General features: G+C 46.4%; 9 protein-coding genes and 1 long non-coding RNA gene across 17 annotated transcripts; 3 read left to right on the forward strand and 7 right to left on the reverse strand.

Annotated features, from left to right (window-relative positions):
• Positions 1-1540: 1540 nt before the first annotated feature.
• LOC112342016 lies at positions 1541-2037 on the reverse strand. The gene is made up of 2 exons (XR_002990794.1): positions 1921-2037; positions 1541-1842 (listed from the first exon to the last, which is right to left on the reverse strand). It is a non-coding gene; the product is annotated as an uncharacterized LOC112342016 (long non-coding RNA).
• LOC9651080 (serine/threonine-protein kinase D6PK) lies at positions 1859-4075 on the forward strand. Its single transcript, XM_002989362.2, has 2 exons — positions 1859-3018; positions 3082-4075. The coding sequence occupies exons 1-2, from the start codon at positions 2360-2362 to the stop codon at positions 3929-3931; spliced, it is 1509 nt and encodes a 502-aa protein (XP_002989408.2). The 5' UTR covers positions 1859-2359; the 3' UTR covers positions 3932-4075.
• On the reverse strand, positions 3925-4537 carry LOC112342015 (uncharacterized protein At4g33100-like). Its single transcript, XM_024663114.1, has 2 exons — positions 4276-4537; positions 3925-4029 (listed from the first exon to the last, which is right to left on the reverse strand). Exons 1-2 carry the CDS (start codon positions 4530-4532, stop codon positions 4023-4025), a joined length of 264 nt encoding a protein of 87 aa, XP_024518882.1. The 5' UTR covers positions 4533-4537; the 3' UTR covers positions 3925-4022.
• An 8-nt stretch (positions 4538-4545) lies between these two features.
• LOC112342012 lies at positions 4546-5328 on the reverse strand. The gene is made up of 2 exons (XM_024663109.1): positions 4730-5328; positions 4546-4664 (listed from the first exon to the last, which is right to left on the reverse strand). The coding sequence occupies exons 1-2, from the start codon at positions 5295-5297 to the stop codon at positions 4618-4620; spliced, it is 615 nt and encodes a 204-aa protein (XP_024518877.1). The 5' UTR covers positions 5298-5328; the 3' UTR covers positions 4546-4617.
• Positions 5329-5445: 117 nt separating this feature from the next.
• LOC9651081 (chaperone protein DnaJ) lies at positions 5446-6853 on the reverse strand. 2 transcript variants are annotated; one of them, XM_024663111.1, is made up of 7 exons: positions 6503-6852; positions 6362-6440; positions 6249-6313; positions 6137-6190; positions 5850-6056; positions 5704-5778; positions 5446-5615 (listed from the first exon to the last, which is right to left on the reverse strand). In XM_024663111.1, the coding sequence occupies exons 1-7, from the start codon at positions 6596-6598 to the stop codon at positions 5601-5603; spliced, it is 591 nt and encodes a 196-aa protein (XP_024518879.1). In that variant the 5' UTR covers positions 6599-6852; the 3' UTR covers positions 5446-5600. The 2 variants fall into 2 exon arrangements, with proteins under 2 accessions (XP_024518879.1, XP_024518878.1); XM_024663110.1 differs by having other exon boundaries at positions 5448-5615; positions 5850-6051; positions 6120-6190; positions 6503-6853.
• A 149-nt stretch (positions 6854-7002) lies between these two features.
• Positions 7003-8883, reverse strand: LOC112342040 (pentatricopeptide repeat-containing protein At4g02750-like). Its single transcript, XM_024663190.1, has one exon. The coding sequence runs from the start codon at positions 8881-8883 to the stop codon at positions 7003-7005; it is 1881 nt and encodes a 626-aa protein (XP_024518958.1).
• A 404-nt stretch (positions 8884-9287) lies between these two features.
• LOC9651126 (protein WHAT'S THIS FACTOR 1 homolog) lies at positions 9288-11631 on the forward strand. 5 transcript variants are annotated; one of them, XM_024663105.1, is made up of 3 exons: positions 9288-11240; positions 11312-11486; positions 11546-11631. In XM_024663105.1, the coding sequence occupies exon 1, from the start codon at positions 9501-9503 to the stop codon at positions 10848-10850; it is 1350 nt and encodes a 449-aa protein (XP_024518873.1). In that variant the 5' UTR covers positions 9288-9500; the 3' UTR covers positions 10851-11240; positions 11312-11486; positions 11546-11631. The 5 variants fall into 5 exon arrangements, with proteins under 5 accessions (XP_024518873.1, XP_024518875.1, XP_024518876.1 ...); XM_024663107.1 differs by having other exon boundaries at positions 9288-11049; positions 11093-11486; XM_024663108.1 differs by having other exon boundaries at positions 9288-11049; positions 11111-11486.
• Positions 11161-12323, reverse strand: LOC112342014. 2 transcript variants are annotated; one of them, XM_024663112.1, is made up of 2 exons: positions 11635-12323; positions 11161-11560 (listed from the first exon to the last, which is right to left on the reverse strand). In XM_024663112.1, exons 1-2 carry the CDS (start codon positions 12064-12066, stop codon positions 11471-11473), a joined length of 522 nt encoding a protein of 173 aa, XP_024518880.1. In that variant the 5' UTR covers positions 12067-12323; the 3' UTR covers positions 11161-11470. The 2 variants fall into 2 exon arrangements, with proteins under 2 accessions (XP_024518880.1, XP_024518881.1); XM_024663113.1 differs by having other exon boundaries at positions 11493-11563.
• Positions 12324-15711: 3388 nt separating this feature from the next.
• LOC9651082 (DIMBOA UDP-glucosyltransferase BX8) lies at positions 15712-16957 on the forward strand. Its single transcript, XM_024663191.1, has 2 exons — positions 15712-16204; positions 16335-16957. Exons 1-2 carry the CDS (start codon positions 15712-15714, stop codon positions 16955-16957), a joined length of 1116 nt encoding a protein of 371 aa, XP_024518959.1.
• A 62-nt stretch (positions 16958-17019) lies between these two features.
• On the reverse strand, positions 17020-18468 carry LOC9651083 (transmembrane protein 45A). 2 transcript variants are annotated; one of them, XM_024663211.1, is made up of 2 exons: positions 17387-18468; positions 17020-17231 (listed from the first exon to the last, which is right to left on the reverse strand). In XM_024663211.1, the coding sequence occupies exons 1-2, from the start codon at positions 18315-18317 to the stop codon at positions 17143-17145; spliced, it is 1020 nt and encodes a 339-aa protein (XP_024518979.1). In that variant the 5' UTR covers positions 18318-18468; the 3' UTR covers positions 17020-17142. The 2 variants fall into 2 exon arrangements, with proteins under 2 accessions (XP_024518979.1, XP_002989452.2); XM_002989406.2 differs by having other exon boundaries at positions 17020-17234.
• Between the last annotated feature and the right edge of the window lie 973 nt (positions 18469-19441).

Below are 19441 nucleotides of genomic sequence, written 5' to 3' on the forward strand. Positions count from 1 at the left end.
ATATTAGAGATTTATACATTATGACATAAAATTATTACTAAAAGACTTTTATTTCAGTTAGTAATAGTTTTTTTGAGAAAATATAAAATATATACTATAAGTTTAAATATTATTACATATAGAGAATAATATAATTTAACATACTGACAAATAAACCAAATTAATTATACTTTCAACCATTTATGAAAATTGATAGTATTGATGTAGTTTTAGTAAAAGGAAAACTTAAAAAAATATCAAGGTGTTGTCTCGCAATATTGGTTCAGAGCAAATTAAATATTAAGTACTTATATATATTAATTTATTTTTATAAGTGTTTTTGAGTGTAAATTCAGGTTGTGCAATTCCATTTATAAGATTATCCCATCCTTTTTTATTTATTATTATCTATGATTATAAATTATGTAATTTAAGAACTTTAAAATTTTCTAATTCTAAAGGAATAAGTAAAAGGCTTTCTTGGCAAGATGTGAGATGCTCAATTTGAAATATCCTAAATTATAAATAAACATTATATTAGTTTTATTATTGTAAAGCTTTAAATCTAAAGCTTAATAATTTAATTTACATTTAAGAATCAAATTTAGTAAGAAAATTAATGAATTCTTTGTTATATTATCTTTGTTTCTATCTTTATATGCTAGTTTAAAGACAAGTGAGGAAACGCTTACTCTTATATATTTTTAAATAAAAGTAAATGTTGGAATTGAGTGAAATTTTCATTCAAATAAATAGAAATTTATACATTAAGAGCGTTTCCTGGCTACTCCTATTGAAAATGCAAACAAAAATGCGTTCACTAGGGAGGTTAAATTTTTATATCATCTCACCTATAAAATAACAAAGGTTCTTTGCGTACTATTACTGATGCCTAAAATGTTTTAGCTTGAGCAAAAACCCATCCATGAACAATGATTTTACGTTCTTTGGTTCATCTTTCTCTTCTGTATCCCTTGCTATTGTTCTGATGTTGCTATTATGGATCTGGAGACCAATTATCATCAGGATCACTATAGCTGTAGGTACGTATGGATATCTACCAGGAGACATATTTGTGCTCCTATCTTCTTAGCTAAGATCTAAGGTCTTGTGTAAACTCATAGACCAAATCCATTAAGATCTGAGTACATGCAGGAGTTTAGCAACCAGACGTTTTGCATATACATCACCGATTTTCAGAATGCTTCATTTGGCTAGCCAAGAAGAAGGCTACCTAGGTCAAGGACTTTCACGATAGGAGTTAAATTCGTCCAATCAAGAAGGTGAGTTGGAAAGTCCCCGAGGATCACAACATTTGGAAGCACTCCTAGTGAGGTAGTGCTTTTTAAAGGTTAGAAAGCAAAGCTTTTAAAAGAAATAACTACTATATATTGTTTTTGTTGTTTGATCATACTAAAATGCCACATCATAATGCATTGAAAGCACAGTTTTGTTGAACAGGTTCTTGTAGCTAGCCAGCCTCTTCCTAATAAACACCTCTTACTTTTCTTTTTGCTTGACCCGGCCTTTGTCGCCACGTTTGGATTTTCCGCACTACAAGTTTACAAACTCTATGGATTCTTTTGACACCAGCAACTTGCCAAAGGAGATCCTTTGTTTTTAAAACTCACTTCTTGCGTGAGGGGCGAAAATCGTGCTTGCTTGGGGAAAAGAAAGAAGAAAATCAAGCCTTTCGCGCAATCCTCTGCATTTTTACCGGTGGAAGAATCCAAGTTCGTCAAAAGCGCGTTCCAATCCTACGCCCCGTGATGCTGTACTGCGGGATTCACTATCTCGTCCGTAAATACACACTCCCCGGAATGGAGGAAGAAGACTACATAACGCCACCGATTCCCTTGCTCCCTGTAAGAGACAAAAGCGTTTGGAAGAACTCTCAAAACTGTGAAAGAAGAAACGAATAAAAAAGAGCGAGAAGCTTACCATTTTGGCTGAGATCACGATGCATTAGATCATAGCGAGCTAAAAAGCCACTGTTCATCCCCCTGCCTCTCTCATTCCTGGGCTCCTCTTTCTGGATCTCTATCCGATTCGATTGCGAGCGATGGAGGACACGTCTGACTTCAAGCAAGCACACAGCAGCAGGAGCGCGAAAATTCCGTCCACAGGTGTACTTAAGCTAGTACCTCACTCGCCTTCATAATTCACAAGCAAACAGGTAAAAACGGAACTTTTTGTGGTTGCGTGCGTACCTCGAGTGCCGGATCTCGCTGCGACACGCTCTTGCGTCCCAGAACAGAGCTCCAAGGACATAGATCCCAGATCTCCAGATTTTCAAGTCCATATCTCCGACTGGTATAAGAGCGGCAGCTTGCTCTCGGTGTTGGCGCTAAGTTGTAGTCTCTCTCTTCTCCAAAACATCATGATAGTTCTTCCGCGGCGCAGGCTCAAGAAGAGTGTCAGCTTCTCGTCTCCTCTCGACTATGCTGCTGCCGCTGCCGCTGCCTCGGACACTCACAGCGTTTCCAGCGCCTTGAACTTGCTCCACATCAACTTGCAGAAGGGATGCTCCTCGGCGGTGTATCCCTCCTCGGACGCGGAGCGTAGCAGCAGCGACAGGATCCCATCTCCATCCCCATCTCCCTCTCCGTCAATCGGCTCCCCTTGCGGAAGCCCGATCACCAAGCCGCACAAGTCCAACGACACCGCGTGGGATTATGTCCAGGCTCTGAAGTCCCCGGACGGCAACCTCGACATAAGCCACTTCAAGCTGATGCAGCGAGTCGGGGGCGGAGACATCGGCATCGTTTTCCTGGCGGAGCTCGTCAACAGCAGCAGCAGCTACCGCTTCGCCGTGAAGATCATGGACAAGGAGCACCTGGTGAAGCGGAACAAGCTGTCCAGGATCGCCACCGAGAGGCGGATCCTGGAAATGCTGGACCATCCTTTCCTCCCGACTCTCTACGGCTCGTTCGAGACCTCCGAGCACGCCTGCTTCGTCATGGATTTTTGTCCCGGTGGAGACCTCCACAAGCTCAGGCAGCGGCAGCCGAACAAGCGTTTCGACGAGGAGACTGTCAGGTTGGTCTGCTTCGAAAGTTTCTCCACACTCTTTCCCTGAGCTTGATGATTTTCCTGTCACAGGTTCTACGCGGCAGAGGTGCTCCTGGCGCTCGAGTACTTGCACATGATGGGAGTTGTGTACCGAGATCTCAAGCCCGAAAACGTGCTGGTAAGAGATGACGGCCACATCATGCTCACAGACTTCGACTTGTCTCTCGAATTCGATGCCGCTCCAAGCATGCTCAAGCCTCATCGCCTTTACGGCTTGAGATCCCCGAGCATGTCACCGTTTCTATCCTGTGCTAATCCTTCTCCGAATCGAGCGACACCTTCCTGCGTCCCTGCCTCTCTCGCATCACCAAAGTTCCTGAAAAGACACGGATCACTTCCAGCTCCAAGAAAACAACCAGAAAGCAGCAACTTGAAGAGAAGTACCTCATCACTGCCGCAGCTCAACGTCGAGCCAGCCCACCTCCGCTCCATGTCTTTCGTTGGAACTCACGAGTACTTGGCACCGGAGATCATCGCTGGCGGTGGTCACGGCAGCGCTGTAGACTGGTGGACCTTGGGAATCTTCATCTACGAGCTTCTCTACGGCCACACCCCCTTCAAAGGCACCAACAACGATGCGACGCTCATGAACGCTTTCTCCAAAAGCTTGCTGTTCCCATCGGACGTGGAAGTCAGCCTCTTTGCAAAGGATCTTATCAAGAGCCTGCTCGCCAAGGACCCCAAAAGGAGGCTTGGTTTCGCGAGAGGAGCTGCGGATATCAAAACGCATAACTTCTTCGAGGACATCAACTGGCCTCTCATCCGCTGGTCACAGCCTCCCCTCGTACCAAAGCCTTTCATCAAGAGCACTACACTAAACCAAGCTCAAGAACAAAATCCCCAAGACGCTGCTAAAGATCCTAGCTTTGACTGCTTCTAACACCTTTGTGTGAAATACGAAAAACTAGAATCCGAGCTCAAAGAGAAAAAAAAGGGATGGAAACCGACCGGAAAAAGTGTTGAATGCTCTCTCACGCACTGACATAAGAAAAACTTAGATCGAGCTCGAAGGAAAAAAAAAAAACGAATGCGAAGACCAAGAAAATTAAAAAAATCGTGTCGAATGCTCATCTATCACTTCTCTCATGCAAGAAAAACCCTGAACCCTCGCTTTGTAAGTCTCAAAACAAAGAACCAAAAGAAAACTCTCGCCCTTGCAATGCGAAACTTAAACCCTGGATCGCTCAAGAACCAAAAGAAATGCTGGATGGATCGATCACTCACTCGCTTTGCCGCATCAACGCATCGCGCTCCTTCTTCACGAGCTGCTCGATCTTCGTCCCCTCCAGCCGCTTGGTGAAGCACGCCTGATACTCCTCCCACTCGGCGCCGCAATCCTCCTTCTTCCACGGCTCCATCTTCTTCACGTACGTCTCCAGATACCACCGATTGAAGCATCGATCGTAGGCGCTACGCGCGGCCTTGCATGGATCGCCAGATGATCGCCGTGAGGGCGCCGACGATTCTAGCGGCCGCGCCATTAGCCCTAAAATATGGAACGAGAAATGCCATCCTATTTACAAACAAGGAACTATCATATCAAAGCATTGGTTCTTCGTTTTTATCCTAGTCCTGGACTACAGAATGGACCAAAATGGCCGCCTCGTCTTCCACTGGAACGATCAAAACCACCAAAGATCTCGACCAAGAACAAACGAAACGAAGAACTCACACGAACCTGTCACGGCGTTTTTCCTCCTGAGATCATCCGAGGAAGCTGGAGCAGCGGCGGCCTCGGCAGCGGCATTCACAGCCTCTTTCACCGTCTGGACCGACTGAACGATCGTTTCTTCCACCGATTGGACCGAGTGGGCGATGGTGTCTTCCACCGACTGGAGCATCGTTTTGGAGTCGGGCTCCTTTGGTAGATCCTGCTGTGGCTGCTGCTTCTCAAAGTCGTCCACCTCGGCACCGATCACTGCGTCCTTCACCGCTTGCACCGACTGGTTGAAGGAGTCTTCCACCGACTGGAGCAGCGATTTGGAGGCGGGTTCCTTTGGTAAATCCTGCTGGGTCTGCTGCTTCTCGTTGTCACCAGAGTCGTCCACCTCGGCACCGATCACTGCGTCCTTCACGGCTTGCACCGACTGGTTGAAGGTGTCCTCGAGAGAATGTCGAATCCTCACGTTGAGCGGCTCCGCCTCTAAATCCAAATGCTCACCTCCATTCTCACCTCCTTTCGTGCCGGCCTCCGTTTCATCCCTGGCAACGCCTTCTTCTTCCCGTTGGTTCCCTCCCGGAGCCATTCTCTCCAGCGCTTCTGTGTAGCGGTAGCGGAGCAAAGTGAGCCTCTGGGCGAGAGACGAAAGTTTTTTTTTTCTTTTGCTTTGTTCGTCTGCAAGAACCAACTAGCTCATCAAATCGAGAAAAAATGATATAGAAAGCAAACCGGGATGTGAGAAAAGAAAGTTTTCTTCAAAGAATGTGCGACGGCGGCCCTGCCGTTAGAACATGTGGCAGCGACGTGCTCTAGCCGGATTGCCCAGCCATCCGGCGTTTGGGATTCAGCCACGTCGCGTTCATACAAATTATCAACCCTGATAAGTCAACTAGGCGCGAGTACCCTGCATAAGTCACACGAACAACTCACTCGTGAGTTTGATTGGAAGCAAAGTGAAATACACGTTTGACTTTCTTCACGAGCAAGAATACCTGATCATATGGACATTTTCGTCGCCGGTGACCCTTCTTGTGCAGCTTCTGCCTCGCGGACTCGCCTTCCTGATGCTGCGCAAAAGTGAAAAACAAACATTCAAGTTAGGAAAGCGTCAAATTTGAACATTTGCTGCAACACTTACTCCGATGCAAAAGTTTTGGCTGCTGCTAAAACTCTTGAAGAACGGCTCAACAGGCTCGCAGTAGAATGAAGTCGCATTGGAGCAGCTTGACGAAGAGTACGCTTGCGCACCAAACATGCTACATGGATTGGAACCCGAGCTTGAGCCTTGCGGTGTGTAACTGTCGACCATTTGATCGAACATATCCTTGAGCTCATTCATGCTACTCTGATTCAGCACAAAAGCACAAACAAGTGTCAACTTCGTTGTAAAACTGGACCAAAAACTCACAGCTCGTTCGTGTGTACCTTGGAGCTAGTAGACATCATCGCAACCATCTCGCTCATAAAGCCTTGCATTCCCTGTTTTAAAAAAAAGGGACCGCATTGAGCCGTGTACAAACAAACAACGATAATTCACCTCGTCATCTCCCTCGTCATAAAGTCCGGAATCGTAAAGAACTCTTTTTTTGTCGTCGGATAGCACTGCGATCATATCGTCCATTGAGCAAGCCAATCTTCTAGAGCCCATACCTGAATAAGCTTCTTGAATGCCCTGGAACTTCGCCTTCGCTTGATCCTCTAAAGAGTGTTGCTTATCTGGATGCCATTTCTGCGATTCATCCAAAGAAAAAGAGCAAAATCAGTAAGATGGTACACAAAAAATCCATATACCATGGCGAGCTTCCGATAAGCGGAGCGAATTTCCGAGCTAGAACTCGACTTTTGGACACCAAGAACAGTGTAGGGATCCTCTTTCCTCTTCTCCATAATCTACCTATCTATGTCCGCTAGTTCCTAGTATCTTACACCGAAACTCTAGAATCGAGACTCTAGATCCACCGAAAATCCGAGAAAGCAACTTAGAAATCACGCTGCCAGGCGCCGCGCCAGCGCAAATGCTCCAGCCGTGCCAATCCACACGCCCTTGTCGCGCCGGCTAGCTGGAACAGCCGATCGACCTCGTCGAGAACCTCCAACCCTATCCCGCCAGGGTTTTTGGCGCCCATCTCTTCCCGATGATGCATCGCGCAGCTGTTGGAAGCCTCTAGAAGAAAGAAAATGATGCCAGCATGTCATCTTTGTCCACCGTGGTGGCGCGCAAACACCGCGCGCGGTGGCGGCGTGGTGGCAGGATCCACCGTCCATTTTCAAATCCGGATTAGGAACCTTCCCTAGATTCCCCAATCGCAGCCGTCGGCGCCAGGCGTACGGACGGGTCCCATTCCCCTGTAAATATCCGATACTAGGACGTACGAACCGGGCGAGGTGGGATTCGATCCCAGGACGTCCTGCCCAATGCGTGTCGCGCGCTCGGTATCGCCGTGAGCCTTGCAAGCGCCCAGCAAGGAATTCCACGCCACCACGCGATCCACCGGCGTGGGGATGGAATTGACGAGCTCCTCGGCCTCGTCCAGGAGTTTCAATCGCCCCAAAAGATCTACAAAACAGCAGTAGTGATCCCCGGCCGGCTCGATCCCGTGATCCAATCTCATCGACAAGAAGAAATCCCTGGCGATTGCCATCAAACCCGAGTGGCTGAATCCCGTGAGAATTCCCAAAAAACTTATCGAATTCGATGCCAGGCCCTCGAGCAGCATCCGCCCAAACAGCTCGATCGCGCTCTCGTGATGCCCGGAGTGGGCATGCGCGGTGATTATAAGATTCCACAGCGAAACATCGCAGAGTGGAAGCGCGCGAAAGAGTTCCCGGCTCTCGGCCATATGCCCAAACCGGGCATATCCCTGGATCATCGATACCCACGATATTCTATCGTGAACGGGCATGAGCTCAAAAGATTCCTTCGCGTACTTGATATGCCCGGCTTGGGCATATCCCACAATCATAGAGGTCCATGTCACGCAGTCCCTCTGGGGCATGGTATCAAACACGAATCTAGCATCGCTCATGAGATTATTCTGGCTATACACGGCCAACATTGAGTTCCAGGTGACGAGATTCCGGAATGGAATCAACTGGAAGAGAATATTCGCATCTTTTACTCTTCCTGCCTTGGAATATCCGCTGATCAGCGAGGACCAAGGGAGCTCGCTCCTCTCGGGGGTTTTATCAAAGAGCTCTTTCGCATCTTCCAGCAGCCCTAATTGGCAGTAGGCTGCTACAAGGCTATTGCTCGACACGGGATCTTTCTCTGGCATTCTCTCAAACATCGCCTTTGCACTAGGAATGTCCCCGCTCTGGGCATATGCGTTGAGAAGAATGTTCCATGTCACCTGGTTGTGCTCGGGGATGGCATGGAATATCTCCTCGGCGTCCCGAACATTCCCGGAATCTCCAAACGCCTGCAGCATAAAGATTCTAGGCATCAGCCCGTGCTCTGGCATCTGGACGTATATGCTTTTGGCATCTTCAAGATGCCCAGACTGGGCATACACATGCAAAAGCATATGCCAGGCAAAGGCATCTCGTATCTCCATCTGGTCAAAGAGCTTTCTAGATTCTTGCACGGACGCCAGCTGGCCATGGGCCCTGATCATCGTGGTAAAAGTTATAGAATCCCAGTAAGGCATTCTTGTAAAGGCCAATTTACACCTTAAGAATTCTCCAGCCTGGGCAATTGCCGAGACCATGGTATTCCAAGTAACTTCCGTTCGCTGCGGTAAAAATTCGAAACGATTCCACGCATCTTGGTAAAATCCTCCCTGCGAAAGCCCTAGCAAGAGGCAATTCCAAGAGACTACGTTCCAGGAAGGCATCATCTCAAACACGCCAATCGAATCTTCCAGATGCCCTCTCTCGGCAAAGGCGTTGATCATCGTGTTGAAGGAGACGACGTCTCGCTGCTCCATTCGATCGAACAGTCCCTTGGATCCGGCCAGATCGCTGGAATTGGACAGCGCTCGCAGCATCGCGGTGGAGGAGATGAGATCCAACGCCGACATTCGCTCAAACGCCTCGATCGCGCGGGCCAGATCGCCAGCGCCGATGTATGCGTTGATCAGGCTGCTCCACGACGAGGCGTCCTTGGCAGGGATTCTCGCGAAGATGGCCTCGGAGCTCGCGAGGTCTCCAATCCGGGCGTGCGCGGCCAGCATCGTGTTCCAAGTCACGCCGTCGCGATGTTCCATCTTCTCGAAGACTTCCCTCGCCAGATCGATCCTCCCGGCCCTGGCGTAGGCGCAGATCACCACATTCCACGCGACGAGGCTCTGGCGAGGAGCTCGCGGGAGGAGTACTCTCGCGGCATCCACGAATCCATTGTGCGCATAGGCCGTGACGATCGCGTTCCAGGAGAAGGAATTCGGCTCCTGGATCGCGTCGAACACACACTGGCACTCGTCGACGCGGCCGCATTTGGCGTAGGCGTGGATGAGCGCGTTGGCGACGAATCGATCGCCGCGGAGCGCATCGCTGTGGAGGATCTTCGCGTGGAGCGATCGGAGCTTGGGCAAATCCGCGGCACTAACACAGCTTCTTATGAGACACACGATTCCATATTCTCGCATAATATTTTCTTCCAGGGCTTAGGGTTCTTCCGTCATGGTCGAAGGCGCGCGCTCCATCGCGAAAGAACCCACGCGTCCTCGACCGCAATCCAGGATTCCAGCGTCGTGGGAGCTAGCTCCATAGCGAGGTAATCGTTTCTTCCTGGGAGATTTCGGGAGATTTCCCATCATCGACACAAGAAAGACTCAAGAACAAGAAAGAAAGAATGCTGGCTGTGGCGCTGCCGCTAGAATCCACGCTGTTTCTCAACAGCAAGAAGCAGCAGCTCCGAGCAAGCTCCAGCTCCACATTCTTCTCCGGCGCTGGCGGGAACCGCAGGAATTTCATCGCGATTCCTTCCACTCATCGCCACGTCCAGCGGCTCCCCGTTGTGACCGCCACGGTGAAGCGGACCAAAGACTACGTCCTGGACAAGGTAGTGGAGCGAGAAAAAAAGGTGAAAGTGGTGAACAAGGTGAAGAACATCCTGGTAAAGCAGCCCGGGAAGGTGATGTCCCTGCGAGATCTTGGGCGATACAGGCACTACATTGGCTTGCAAGCCAAGAGGAGGTTCGTATCACTGCTTCGCAAGTTTCCGGGGGTGTTTATCATCTTCGAGGAGGGAGCTGGGTGTATGTACTGTAGGCTTACCGCCAGCGCCGAGGCTCAGTACAAGGAAGAGATGGAACTTAGAAAACAGCTAGAGGATTCCGCGGTCTTCAGGCTCCGGAAGTTCTTGATGATGTCCGTGGATAGAAGGATCCTGGTGTCGAAGATCATCCATCTCCGGCACGACTTGGGCTTGTCCGATGGTTTCCACACGCAGTTCCCGGCCAAGTATCCCGAGTACTTTAAGCTGGTTGATACCGCCATGGGACCAGCGCTGGAAGTTAACAAGTGGGATCCCGAGCTGGCCGTGACGTTCGAGCAGAAGAAGCTGGAGGCGACACCGCAGGAAGACTACGAGGAGATCACAGTGAGCGGAAGAGTTCCAAAGTTTCCCAGGCTGACACTTCCTAGAGGCTACAAGCTTCCCCGGAAGGAGAAGGAGAAGCTCCTCAAGTTCCAGCAGGTGCCTCTCCTATCCCCGTACGACGATTCGAGGGACTTGAATCCAGCGTCCAAGCAGGCCGAGAAGCGCGCCGTGGCGCTGGTGCAAGAGCTCCTGCACCTCACTCTCGAGAAGAAGACGCTGGTGGACCACCTCACGCACTTCCGGTCCGACTTCAAGTTCTCGCAGAGGCTGCGAGGGATGCTCATCCGGCACCCCGAGATCTTCTACGTCTCCTTCAAGGGCCAGCGCGACTCGGTGTTCTTGAGGGAAGCGTACAACGAGAACTCCCAGCTCCTGGAGAAGGATCCGCTGGTGCTCGCAAAGGAGAAGCTGGCAGCGCTTGTTAAGATCGACAAGAGCGCGATGAAAGTGCTCGACGAGAGCGAGAGCGGCAGCGAAGACGACGATGGCAGCTGGTCCGACGACGAGGATATGTCGCCCGAGACGAGGGAGTTCCTCGAGGAGCGCCGGAGGAGGAGAGAAGTTATGATCGCCTTGAGACCCAAAGTGGAGCCTTGGTAAGCACTAAAGGTACGTCCATGGTATGCGGTCAAGCGATTCTATAACCTTTCCAGATTATCCGAGAGTTTTCTTAGAGAATGATAATATAACTCTGTGGTGGCTAACCGCATTCTTCTTCTTATCCTTGTAGTTGCGGCCCCACTTTTCCAGCCGCCATGAAAGCCGCGAGTTTACTCACGGCCGCAGCCGCCACTTACACGTATGTATTTAATGGACTTTCTTCTCTCTTGAGCGCCATATAGTTTCCATTCGAATTCCAGGATCAAAGCAAAGCATCCGGCGAAGAAGAATCGCGTTGCTCACAAGCAAAGTAGCGGACAATGGTTGGGCTTATGGGAAAGTTTTGGGATGGTGTGCTTGATCGGCCCCGAGCCAAGCAAGCTGGTGATGGTAAGCTCGCTCGCTCACTCTCTCTCTCTCTCTCTCTCCAGATTGCTAATTGGTTTTCTTGGTATCGCCAGAGATGGCTGCGAAGAAAGAAAGAAATGTGGAAGTTCCCAAGGAGAATGTTTCCCGGAAGATCATCCTGGTCAGGAAGAACACGCCATTGAGCTCGTCGCTGTCTCTCCCGTCCTGGCGAGACGTTCTACAGAAGATGGAAGAATCCGCAGCATCCATGACTACTTTCGAATCACTGTAAGTTTCTTTCTTTTTTCTGTCAAACCCATCTCTGATCTCTCGATTCTTTCTGGCAGATTGGAAGTCTGTTCCTGCTGAAACAAAGAAATGTAGCAAAGTTTCTTGTAAAAATCACTCAATACAGGTCGCGTAAAATCTAGTCTACCTTTGTAGCTCCTCGCTCTGCGGACCGAGAGTAGCAACCTCCTCGCTCTTCTCGATGGTGTTCAATCGCCCAGGCCTGGTAGCGCTCCATCGCCCCCATGGAATTACCCAGCGATAGTCGCGATGAGAATCCCCAGCGCGTGGCTTGCTTCTCAATTGCCCTAGATTCCTGCCGGGCCGCTGGTGTTTGGATTGCAATGTGGAAGCCAGGATCGGACGGTGGAGGCGAGGAAGCTGTAGAGGACGCCGGCCAGTAGAGCAATGGTGCTGGAAGAATCGAGGAAGAAGCCCTAGAGCAATCCAAATTGACACGGAAAAAGAACTCATGCAATAAGAAAGGATAGATCTGTCTCCTCCAATCCATGGCACAGCTCCATCTCCTCTCCACTCCAGCAGTGGTGAATCTGCACACTGAGCTCGCGATGCCGCCCATTTGTCAATGGACTGTTGCTTCATACTCCACAAACGAGAGTTCTAGTAGATAAGAACAAGCTTCTCAGTTCGCTCTGGATCCAACCTTTCATCATGGTGATGGATAATGCTTCCAATGCTCGAGGAATTTAGAGTGTACCCTGTCAGTGCCATGCATTGAACCTTGTCTTCAAATCATGGGGCACTCTAGACTTCATCATGAGAAAGGGAAGGCAATTGTTCAGATAGTTAAAATTTCAACACATCTTCACCACTTATTCAGGCAGAACAGAGCAAAGGAGTTAATGTAATCTTCAAGGTTCACTTTGAAGTTTTAACTTGTGGTTTGGCAGAACCTAAGCAACAGCCAAAGGACAGTGAGATACAACAAAGTTAGCAAGTTTGGGACCTCTTTCATAAGAAATAAAGATTTTGATATTGAGAGCCAATGGTATGAGTTGACAGATGCATACCAACTATGGATATGTCTGGCAAGCTTAAAACTACATAGAGGACAAAACAAAATGACACCCTTCTTTGTCAGTAGTGGAAACTTGTGTTGGCTATGCTTGCAAATCGAAAGGACTAAGGATGTGATTATCTGGCTCCACGTGGTGTCTAAACCCATGATACAGATATGGAATTAGTCAATCAGATATAAGCTCCTATAGATGGCAACTCAATAGTTTTGTTCAAATGAAGAAAATTTCAAGTGGTTTGCAGCCAAATACTTGATGTATGACCTGATGTAAAGCCCTTTTGAGGTTATAGGCACTGGACTGGCTGCTAATCTATTTTGAAACTCAATAAAGAAGTAATTGATCCTTTAAAGTTAGACGCTTGATTAGTATGCAACATTTTGGGCCTTGCTCCTCCTAATTCCACTCACTCTTTCAAACTAAGGCATCTTTGTTTTTGATGCATCTACACAATTTTGCAATTTTGTATTTGCTCTAGCAAGATTTTGCAAATTGAGTTGCCCTCTTGCCTTTAGAAAAAATTTTGAGTTAAAAGAATTTAGATTCAAAACTATATAAGTTTGTGTTTCATAAAAGATTTCATCTCTACTAGTTGCACTTATATTATTGTAATGTATTTTATTTTTCTCCCTTTAAGCCAATTGAAAAAAAGGTAATTGTTTAATGAGAGAGCCTTTAATAAGTATTTTATCTCCATTTATCCCTTAAAGTTCCAAATATTTATAATGAATATATATAAATCTCATCCCATAATCATATATGTTACAATTATATTCATTATCTTCTAACCCTCGAAAAGAGATAATGGGCAAAGAGTGAATTATATAGTAGTATGCTCAAGTTTCTTTTAGATCTTCTCTATGAAATTCATATAAACTTTATCTCAAAAGTTCTTTTGTAGAGTAGCCTTGGTCAAAAGTCAGGTTTTGAGCAAATCAACATTTATTCATTCTGATTTAATCTATATTTTCAAATAAATTTTACTAATAAAATATAAATATAAATATAGATCCAAACACAAAAAAAAATTCTAAAAACACTTCTAAAGCTCCACAATTATAAGGATTTCCTATTGAATATGATGGTCAATCTTAGAATTTTGGTTCAATTCTTATATAAAAATATAATAGATATGTTTGTAGATTAAATATACCTTTCCCCTGTTCTCCCTCTATATAAAATCTGGATAGGTATAAGATGGATTTTTGCAGATTTGGACAATGTAGCTAGCACTTTTGACAACTCAATCACAATAATGAACTTCTTAACTGTAGCATTAATGTAATTTATTTTTGTGATTGTGCACTTCAACTCCTTTGCCAACTTGATCTTCTCTTCTGCATCCTTCTAAATGGAAAACTTATATTATACAACCTTCTCATTTCTAATTGGTCATGTATGCCAATTTAATGTTGATATCAATGGTATAGGAATATTAACAATAACATTTAAGAAAGCTTTCAACTTGAAACCTACTCTCTCTAGACTTCCAATCTTTTTTTTCAAAAGATTGCAACTTCACTTAATTACCCACTTCTTTAGCATGGAATTTATCTTTGAGATAATTGAGATGAAGGTTTAGTTTGTATGAGTAACATTTATCCCATAACAGTAAATCCAATTTAATTGGTGGCCATTTACCTTTAAATCTCAATAGCTCTAGAAGCATGGCATTGCTAAAGAACTCAAGTCTAAGCATACAAATATAAAATATTTACCTCAACTCTCAATCATTCTAGAGCAATGCATATTACTCTTGGCACTAATTCTTTAAATTACCTAATTGACATAAGAAATTGCCTTACAAGCAATAATCATTTTAACCTTTAGCACTAAATCTACTTATGTAATAAATGGCACCTCTTCCACTCCATGTTCCTAAATTCTACTCTGGTGTCATAGAATAAAATGATAGGCAAAATTTAGATAAATGAGAGCTAAAAGGAGTGATATCAAACTCATCAAATATCCTTTATATAGACTATTTTATGTCCCCAAGTGGTTTATAATTTGATTTTATAGTGTAAGCAAGATGATTTGTTAAAGTTTAAATATATAACGGAAAATGCTTATAAAAAAAAATGCACTCTTTTTTTCAATTGATTAAAAATTTTGGGATATTAAGGGTTAAGCATCTTTGGGTTTGGGTAATACTAAATTTGGTGACTTCTTGAAAAGTTCAAATTTATGAGCTTATACTCAATTCTTTTTTCCTTTATATTACATTGGTTTGATAAAAACCTTTGCAATATTGAGTTTGGTCCTTCAATAGTTGTTAGATGATAACTTATCATATCCACCAAGACACTCTTGTTATTATGCCCCATGTTTAGTTCTATTAGCTATTTATGAAAAATATTTAGATCTTTTAATTAAGCATATCTATGGAATATAAATATTGTCTTGAAAAAAATAGTTTAGACGGGGTTCTAGATGTATAGTGGAAGGTTAAACATGGTTGACTAATTTAAGATACAATTTAGCTCCTTAAGTATTAATATGCCATTAATATGCTAAAATAGCACTAAAATTTATTTAGCTTTATTTAACTTTGTTTTGCCAATTAGGATGTTAAATGCCCTAAGTCCATTCCTATATTACTTATGCTTTTGTTCCTTTACTTTTTAGTTGTATATTAAATGTTTATCTTCATCTCTTCATTCAGTGGCTTAAGGTTTTAAAACCTAAATTCCATTCCATTGCTTTTAACACATATGTCCAAGGATTAAGTTTTGCTTCATATAAGGTATAGGGTAAAAACAATATGTACTAGAAGTGCAAACCATTCTTGAGCTCAATTTTTAATTGTAATAAAATACAAACATTATAAATTTCAAAAAATTAAGGTTTACAATGAATCTAATATTTTCAGAACTCACAATAAAAATTTCATATTGCATGTATTTTCGATGGATGATAGTCAGTTTTCCAATATCAACTATAAAGAATCCATTCATGTGAGTTTTGTTATGAGGTCCTTGTGTTACAAAATTGAAGAGAAATACTAAGGTTACAAAATTGATTCAAACACAGGTAAGTAGGAAGCCCACTCCATCGCACCTCCAACTTTGCAGCTACAAAGAATCCATTCCTGTGAGTTTTTTATGGGGTCCTTGTGTTTGAGGTTACAAAATTGAACAGAAACGATTCAAACGAAGCTGACTAGGAAGCCCGCTGCTCCACTTGACATGGCGGTGGTCGCCCTGCAATTTATGAGAGGATATAAGAGTGCTCTCAGCTGGCTCCCAGACACAGCAGAAATGAAGCACATTCTCATTCTTCCATTCCTGCTTGCCGGCCATATCACTCCCATGCTAAACCTCTGCTGCAAGCTCGCACGGATCACGCTCCTCATCAACCAAGACGCGGTCGAGACAGTGGTCAAGATCTACGAGGAGCTCGTGGCCGGGGGAGATCTCAGCGCCGAGGTAGCCTTCACTGTGGAATCGATTCCTTTCTCCTGGCCTCCGATCCGGCGGTTAGGCCGTGACACCGCAAAGCTTGCCGAGGAAGTCGCCACCAGAGCTCTCGAGTCGAGCAGCGGTCCAATTTCGTTTCTTCTGTCGGATATTGGACTGGGAGTTCCCAGAGTGGTTCTCTTCATCACCGTGTTCCTGGAGTTTGGGATCATTCTCCAAATGCCACGGCTCATCTCCCAGAAGATATACAGTCCTTTCACTAGTAAGTTTCTTCTTCCCTGCTCGATCTTGTGAGTTGAACAGAAACCAACGCCAATGATCTCGATGTCAAGTTGATCCAGCTGCCTGAGTACCCAGCTTTCAAGACTTCGGAAATCCCCCGGTTCCCGCAGTTTCCAGACGCTCTCCAGTGCTACTGGAACGCGCTCCTGCGATGCATGTCGCGAGCCAGGGAGAACGAGCTCATCCTCGTCAACTCGTGCCACGAGCTCGAAGAAGAGGCCTACGGTGCGGCGCTCGAAATCCACAAGCTCCCAATCCACCACTGGTCGCTTTGTCTCCATTGCAGTGGCAGGACTCCGGCGCTACGTCCGAGTGCTTGGAGTGGCTGGACAGGATCAAGTTACCCCGATCTGTCCTCTTTGCGTCCTTCGGCTCCCTCCTGCAGCTCCCATCGTCCGAGCTCGAAGAGATCCTTCTAGTTGGCGGGTTTTTCACTCACTTTGGCTGGAACTCCGCCTTGGAAAGCATCTCAGCTGGAGTTCTAATGATCGGGAAACCAATCATGGGAGACCAACTTGGAATCCGGCGGTTTGCAGTGGATCGCTGGAAGATCGCCTTGGACATTCCAGAGGACAAGGATAAGAAGTTGCTCAGGGAGGCCGTCAAAGTAGCGTTGCGCGAGCTGTTTGGCAACGAAGAGCTATACGCTAACGCTGCTCGACTCAGCAAATCAGTGAAGAAGGCCCAGGAAAGTGGAGGTTCGTACAAATGCTGGGACATGGCTAGGAAGTAACCCTAAAAACATCTAAAAGCAACGGTCACGACTTCTGCTCATTTTACATATAAATAGAATCCTTAAAACCAGAAAAATTAATCATTTTCAATAAGAGTGATATAAATGTGTCTCCGTGGTCTAACAAGATCTCCTGCTGATGGTTTTTCTCAGGCTTGGGGTTCCATCGCGCTCTCTCGGTCGCCCTACACGTACGTTTGCATGACGTCTGTAGATGCCCAAACAGGTGACCCCGAAGGATGAGAAGATTCTTTTTTTCGTTTTGCATCAGGGCCTTCTGCATCAGGGCATCAGGGCATCAGTATATGTAAGGAGCGATAGCCAACATTATCATCGCCACCTCCACTATTTTCAGTACTGGGAATGAACAAATTTTCCTCCCTGAAACGATTCTAGCGCCTAGTTCTCTCGCTCATGGAGTAGCCATACCTTTGTAGCTCCTCCTCCGCGACAAGCTCCGCGGAGCAGGAGTAGCAACCTCCTCGCTCTGGATCTCCAGCTCCTCGATGGTGTGTAACACCCCAGGCCGCGACCCAAGGCGCTGGTAGCGCTCCATCGCCACGCCTCCGCCGTGGAATCCCACAAGAAACGCATACCCAGCGATGGTCGCCACGAGAATCCCCAACGCGTGCCATCCAAACACCAACACCTGGATCGATTTGGCCCGCAGGAGGTCGGCGCTCGCGCACACCGGGAATCCCCCGCCCGGATGCGCGCCACAGCCGAGCGGCAGGAATCTGGGGTAATTGAGGAGCAAGCCAATGTGGAAGAACCACGAGCCCTTGAGCGCCAGGAGCATGCATCGGACGGTGGAGGCGAGGAAGCTGTACGGATGCGCGATCTCCAGCACCATGGCCAAAACCAGCCCGGCCAGTACGACTTGCATGAGCATGTGGACAAAGCTCTCCAGTGTGTCGCCCGGGTGATGGCCCAAGTGGAAGACGAAGAGCTCCATCAGGAACCCTAGCGCGAAGATGCCATGGAGCGCGCCATCGGGCAGCGGGAGGCGGCCAGAGATCTCGCTCGCCAGGCCGGTGATCGTGTAGGCCAGGAAGAACATCCCAAATGTGATGTGCTGGAGGCGCTGGAGGTGCGCGGATGGGATGTGGCCGCGGCGGAGGTCGGCGGTGATGTGGGAGATTTGCGTGGCGAGGAAGATGAGCACGGCGAGGAGGAGGATCCAGAGCTCCAGGCATCGCAGCGCGGCTGGGAGCGATGGGATTGGGAGGGGGAACCACGTCCGGCGCTTGAAGGCATTGGGGGATTTGGCGAAGCTTACCAGCGTGTTGGAGAGATGCCACAGGCCCAGCGAGCCAAACAGGAGGCCCTGATCGATGTGCGACGGCAGTCCAATCCCCATTTGGTCGAAAGAACTCGTCAAGGTTTCAAGTGAAAATGTGTTGTTTTATTGCCAATCTTTAGTTTTCCTTAATATAGAATTATCAAAAATTACTACACATTTTAATTGGATTGTCACAATAGATGGTCACCACTTTTCAAGTAATTTGTGACATATATGGACAGATCAGAAGATCTATGACAAATTCTAGTTAAGTTTTCTTTCGTTTCATTAGCAAAAACCAAAGCTTTATTTTTGTGATTGCATCAAAGCATGGATGCTAGATCTAGATGTATTTATTGGTATTCAAGTCTGAATCTTGTAGTATGTAATTAAACTCTTTTGTGAGTACAATCTAGAGTTGCGACTTTTTCTTCATGCCTATTCAGACATGACCACAAACCAAAGGCCATTTTCCTATACATATCCATATATGCAATTGCATGAAGGATTGCAAGATTCATTTTGTGAATTACACTTGCACAACTCATCCACCTCAAGTTCTTCCAATCCAAGTCCCTCTACTTTAATTTCCTCTGAGCCAACCTCCCTAATGGTTGCTCCTATCCATTTTCTCCACCATGTAAAGGAAATTCTTCAATTTTGGTCATCCAGGGTTTGAAGCCAATTTTTCAACACAAGATGGCAAAAGTGGAAGTATGTTCTTTATCAACATCTTTTTCAGTATGCTGAGTAGGTTGAGTGAGCATGTTAACAGAGCTTAACCTGCCTCCAGTTCAAGATCCTTCAACTCAGCATCGCTCAACCAACTCAGATTGTCTCAGTGAATTGAGTGAAAGCTTTAAAGATGGAGGATAAGTTGCCTCCAGCACAAGACAAAGCTTTTACGGACCCGTATCGAGAGTTTGTTCAACAGTAGCAGCAGATGCAAGACAAGATCCTCAAGGAGGTGAAGGCCTAACACATCAGAGATGCTGAGCCATCCCCATTTTGCACTCATTGTAAAGTCCACAGACATAAAAGGGAGAGATGTTGGATTCTCATCCTAAGTGCCTCTAGCTAACAATGCTATGGTTAAGACTCAAACTAGCTACCACAACTTTTACAGCAAAAGAGTCTCGAGGTAATTCCATCTTCTAGCAAAGGCAAAGGTCCAACTTCATATATTAGCACTATGTACACCA

The sequence above is a fragment of the Selaginella moellendorffii genome, unplaced genomic scaffold, assembly GCF_000143415.4.
Source record: "Selaginella moellendorffii unplaced genomic scaffold, v1.0 SELMOscaffold_97, whole genome shotgun sequence".
Lineage (NCBI taxonomy): Eukaryota > Viridiplantae > Streptophyta > Lycopodiopsida > Selaginellales > Selaginellaceae > Selaginella > Selaginella moellendorffii.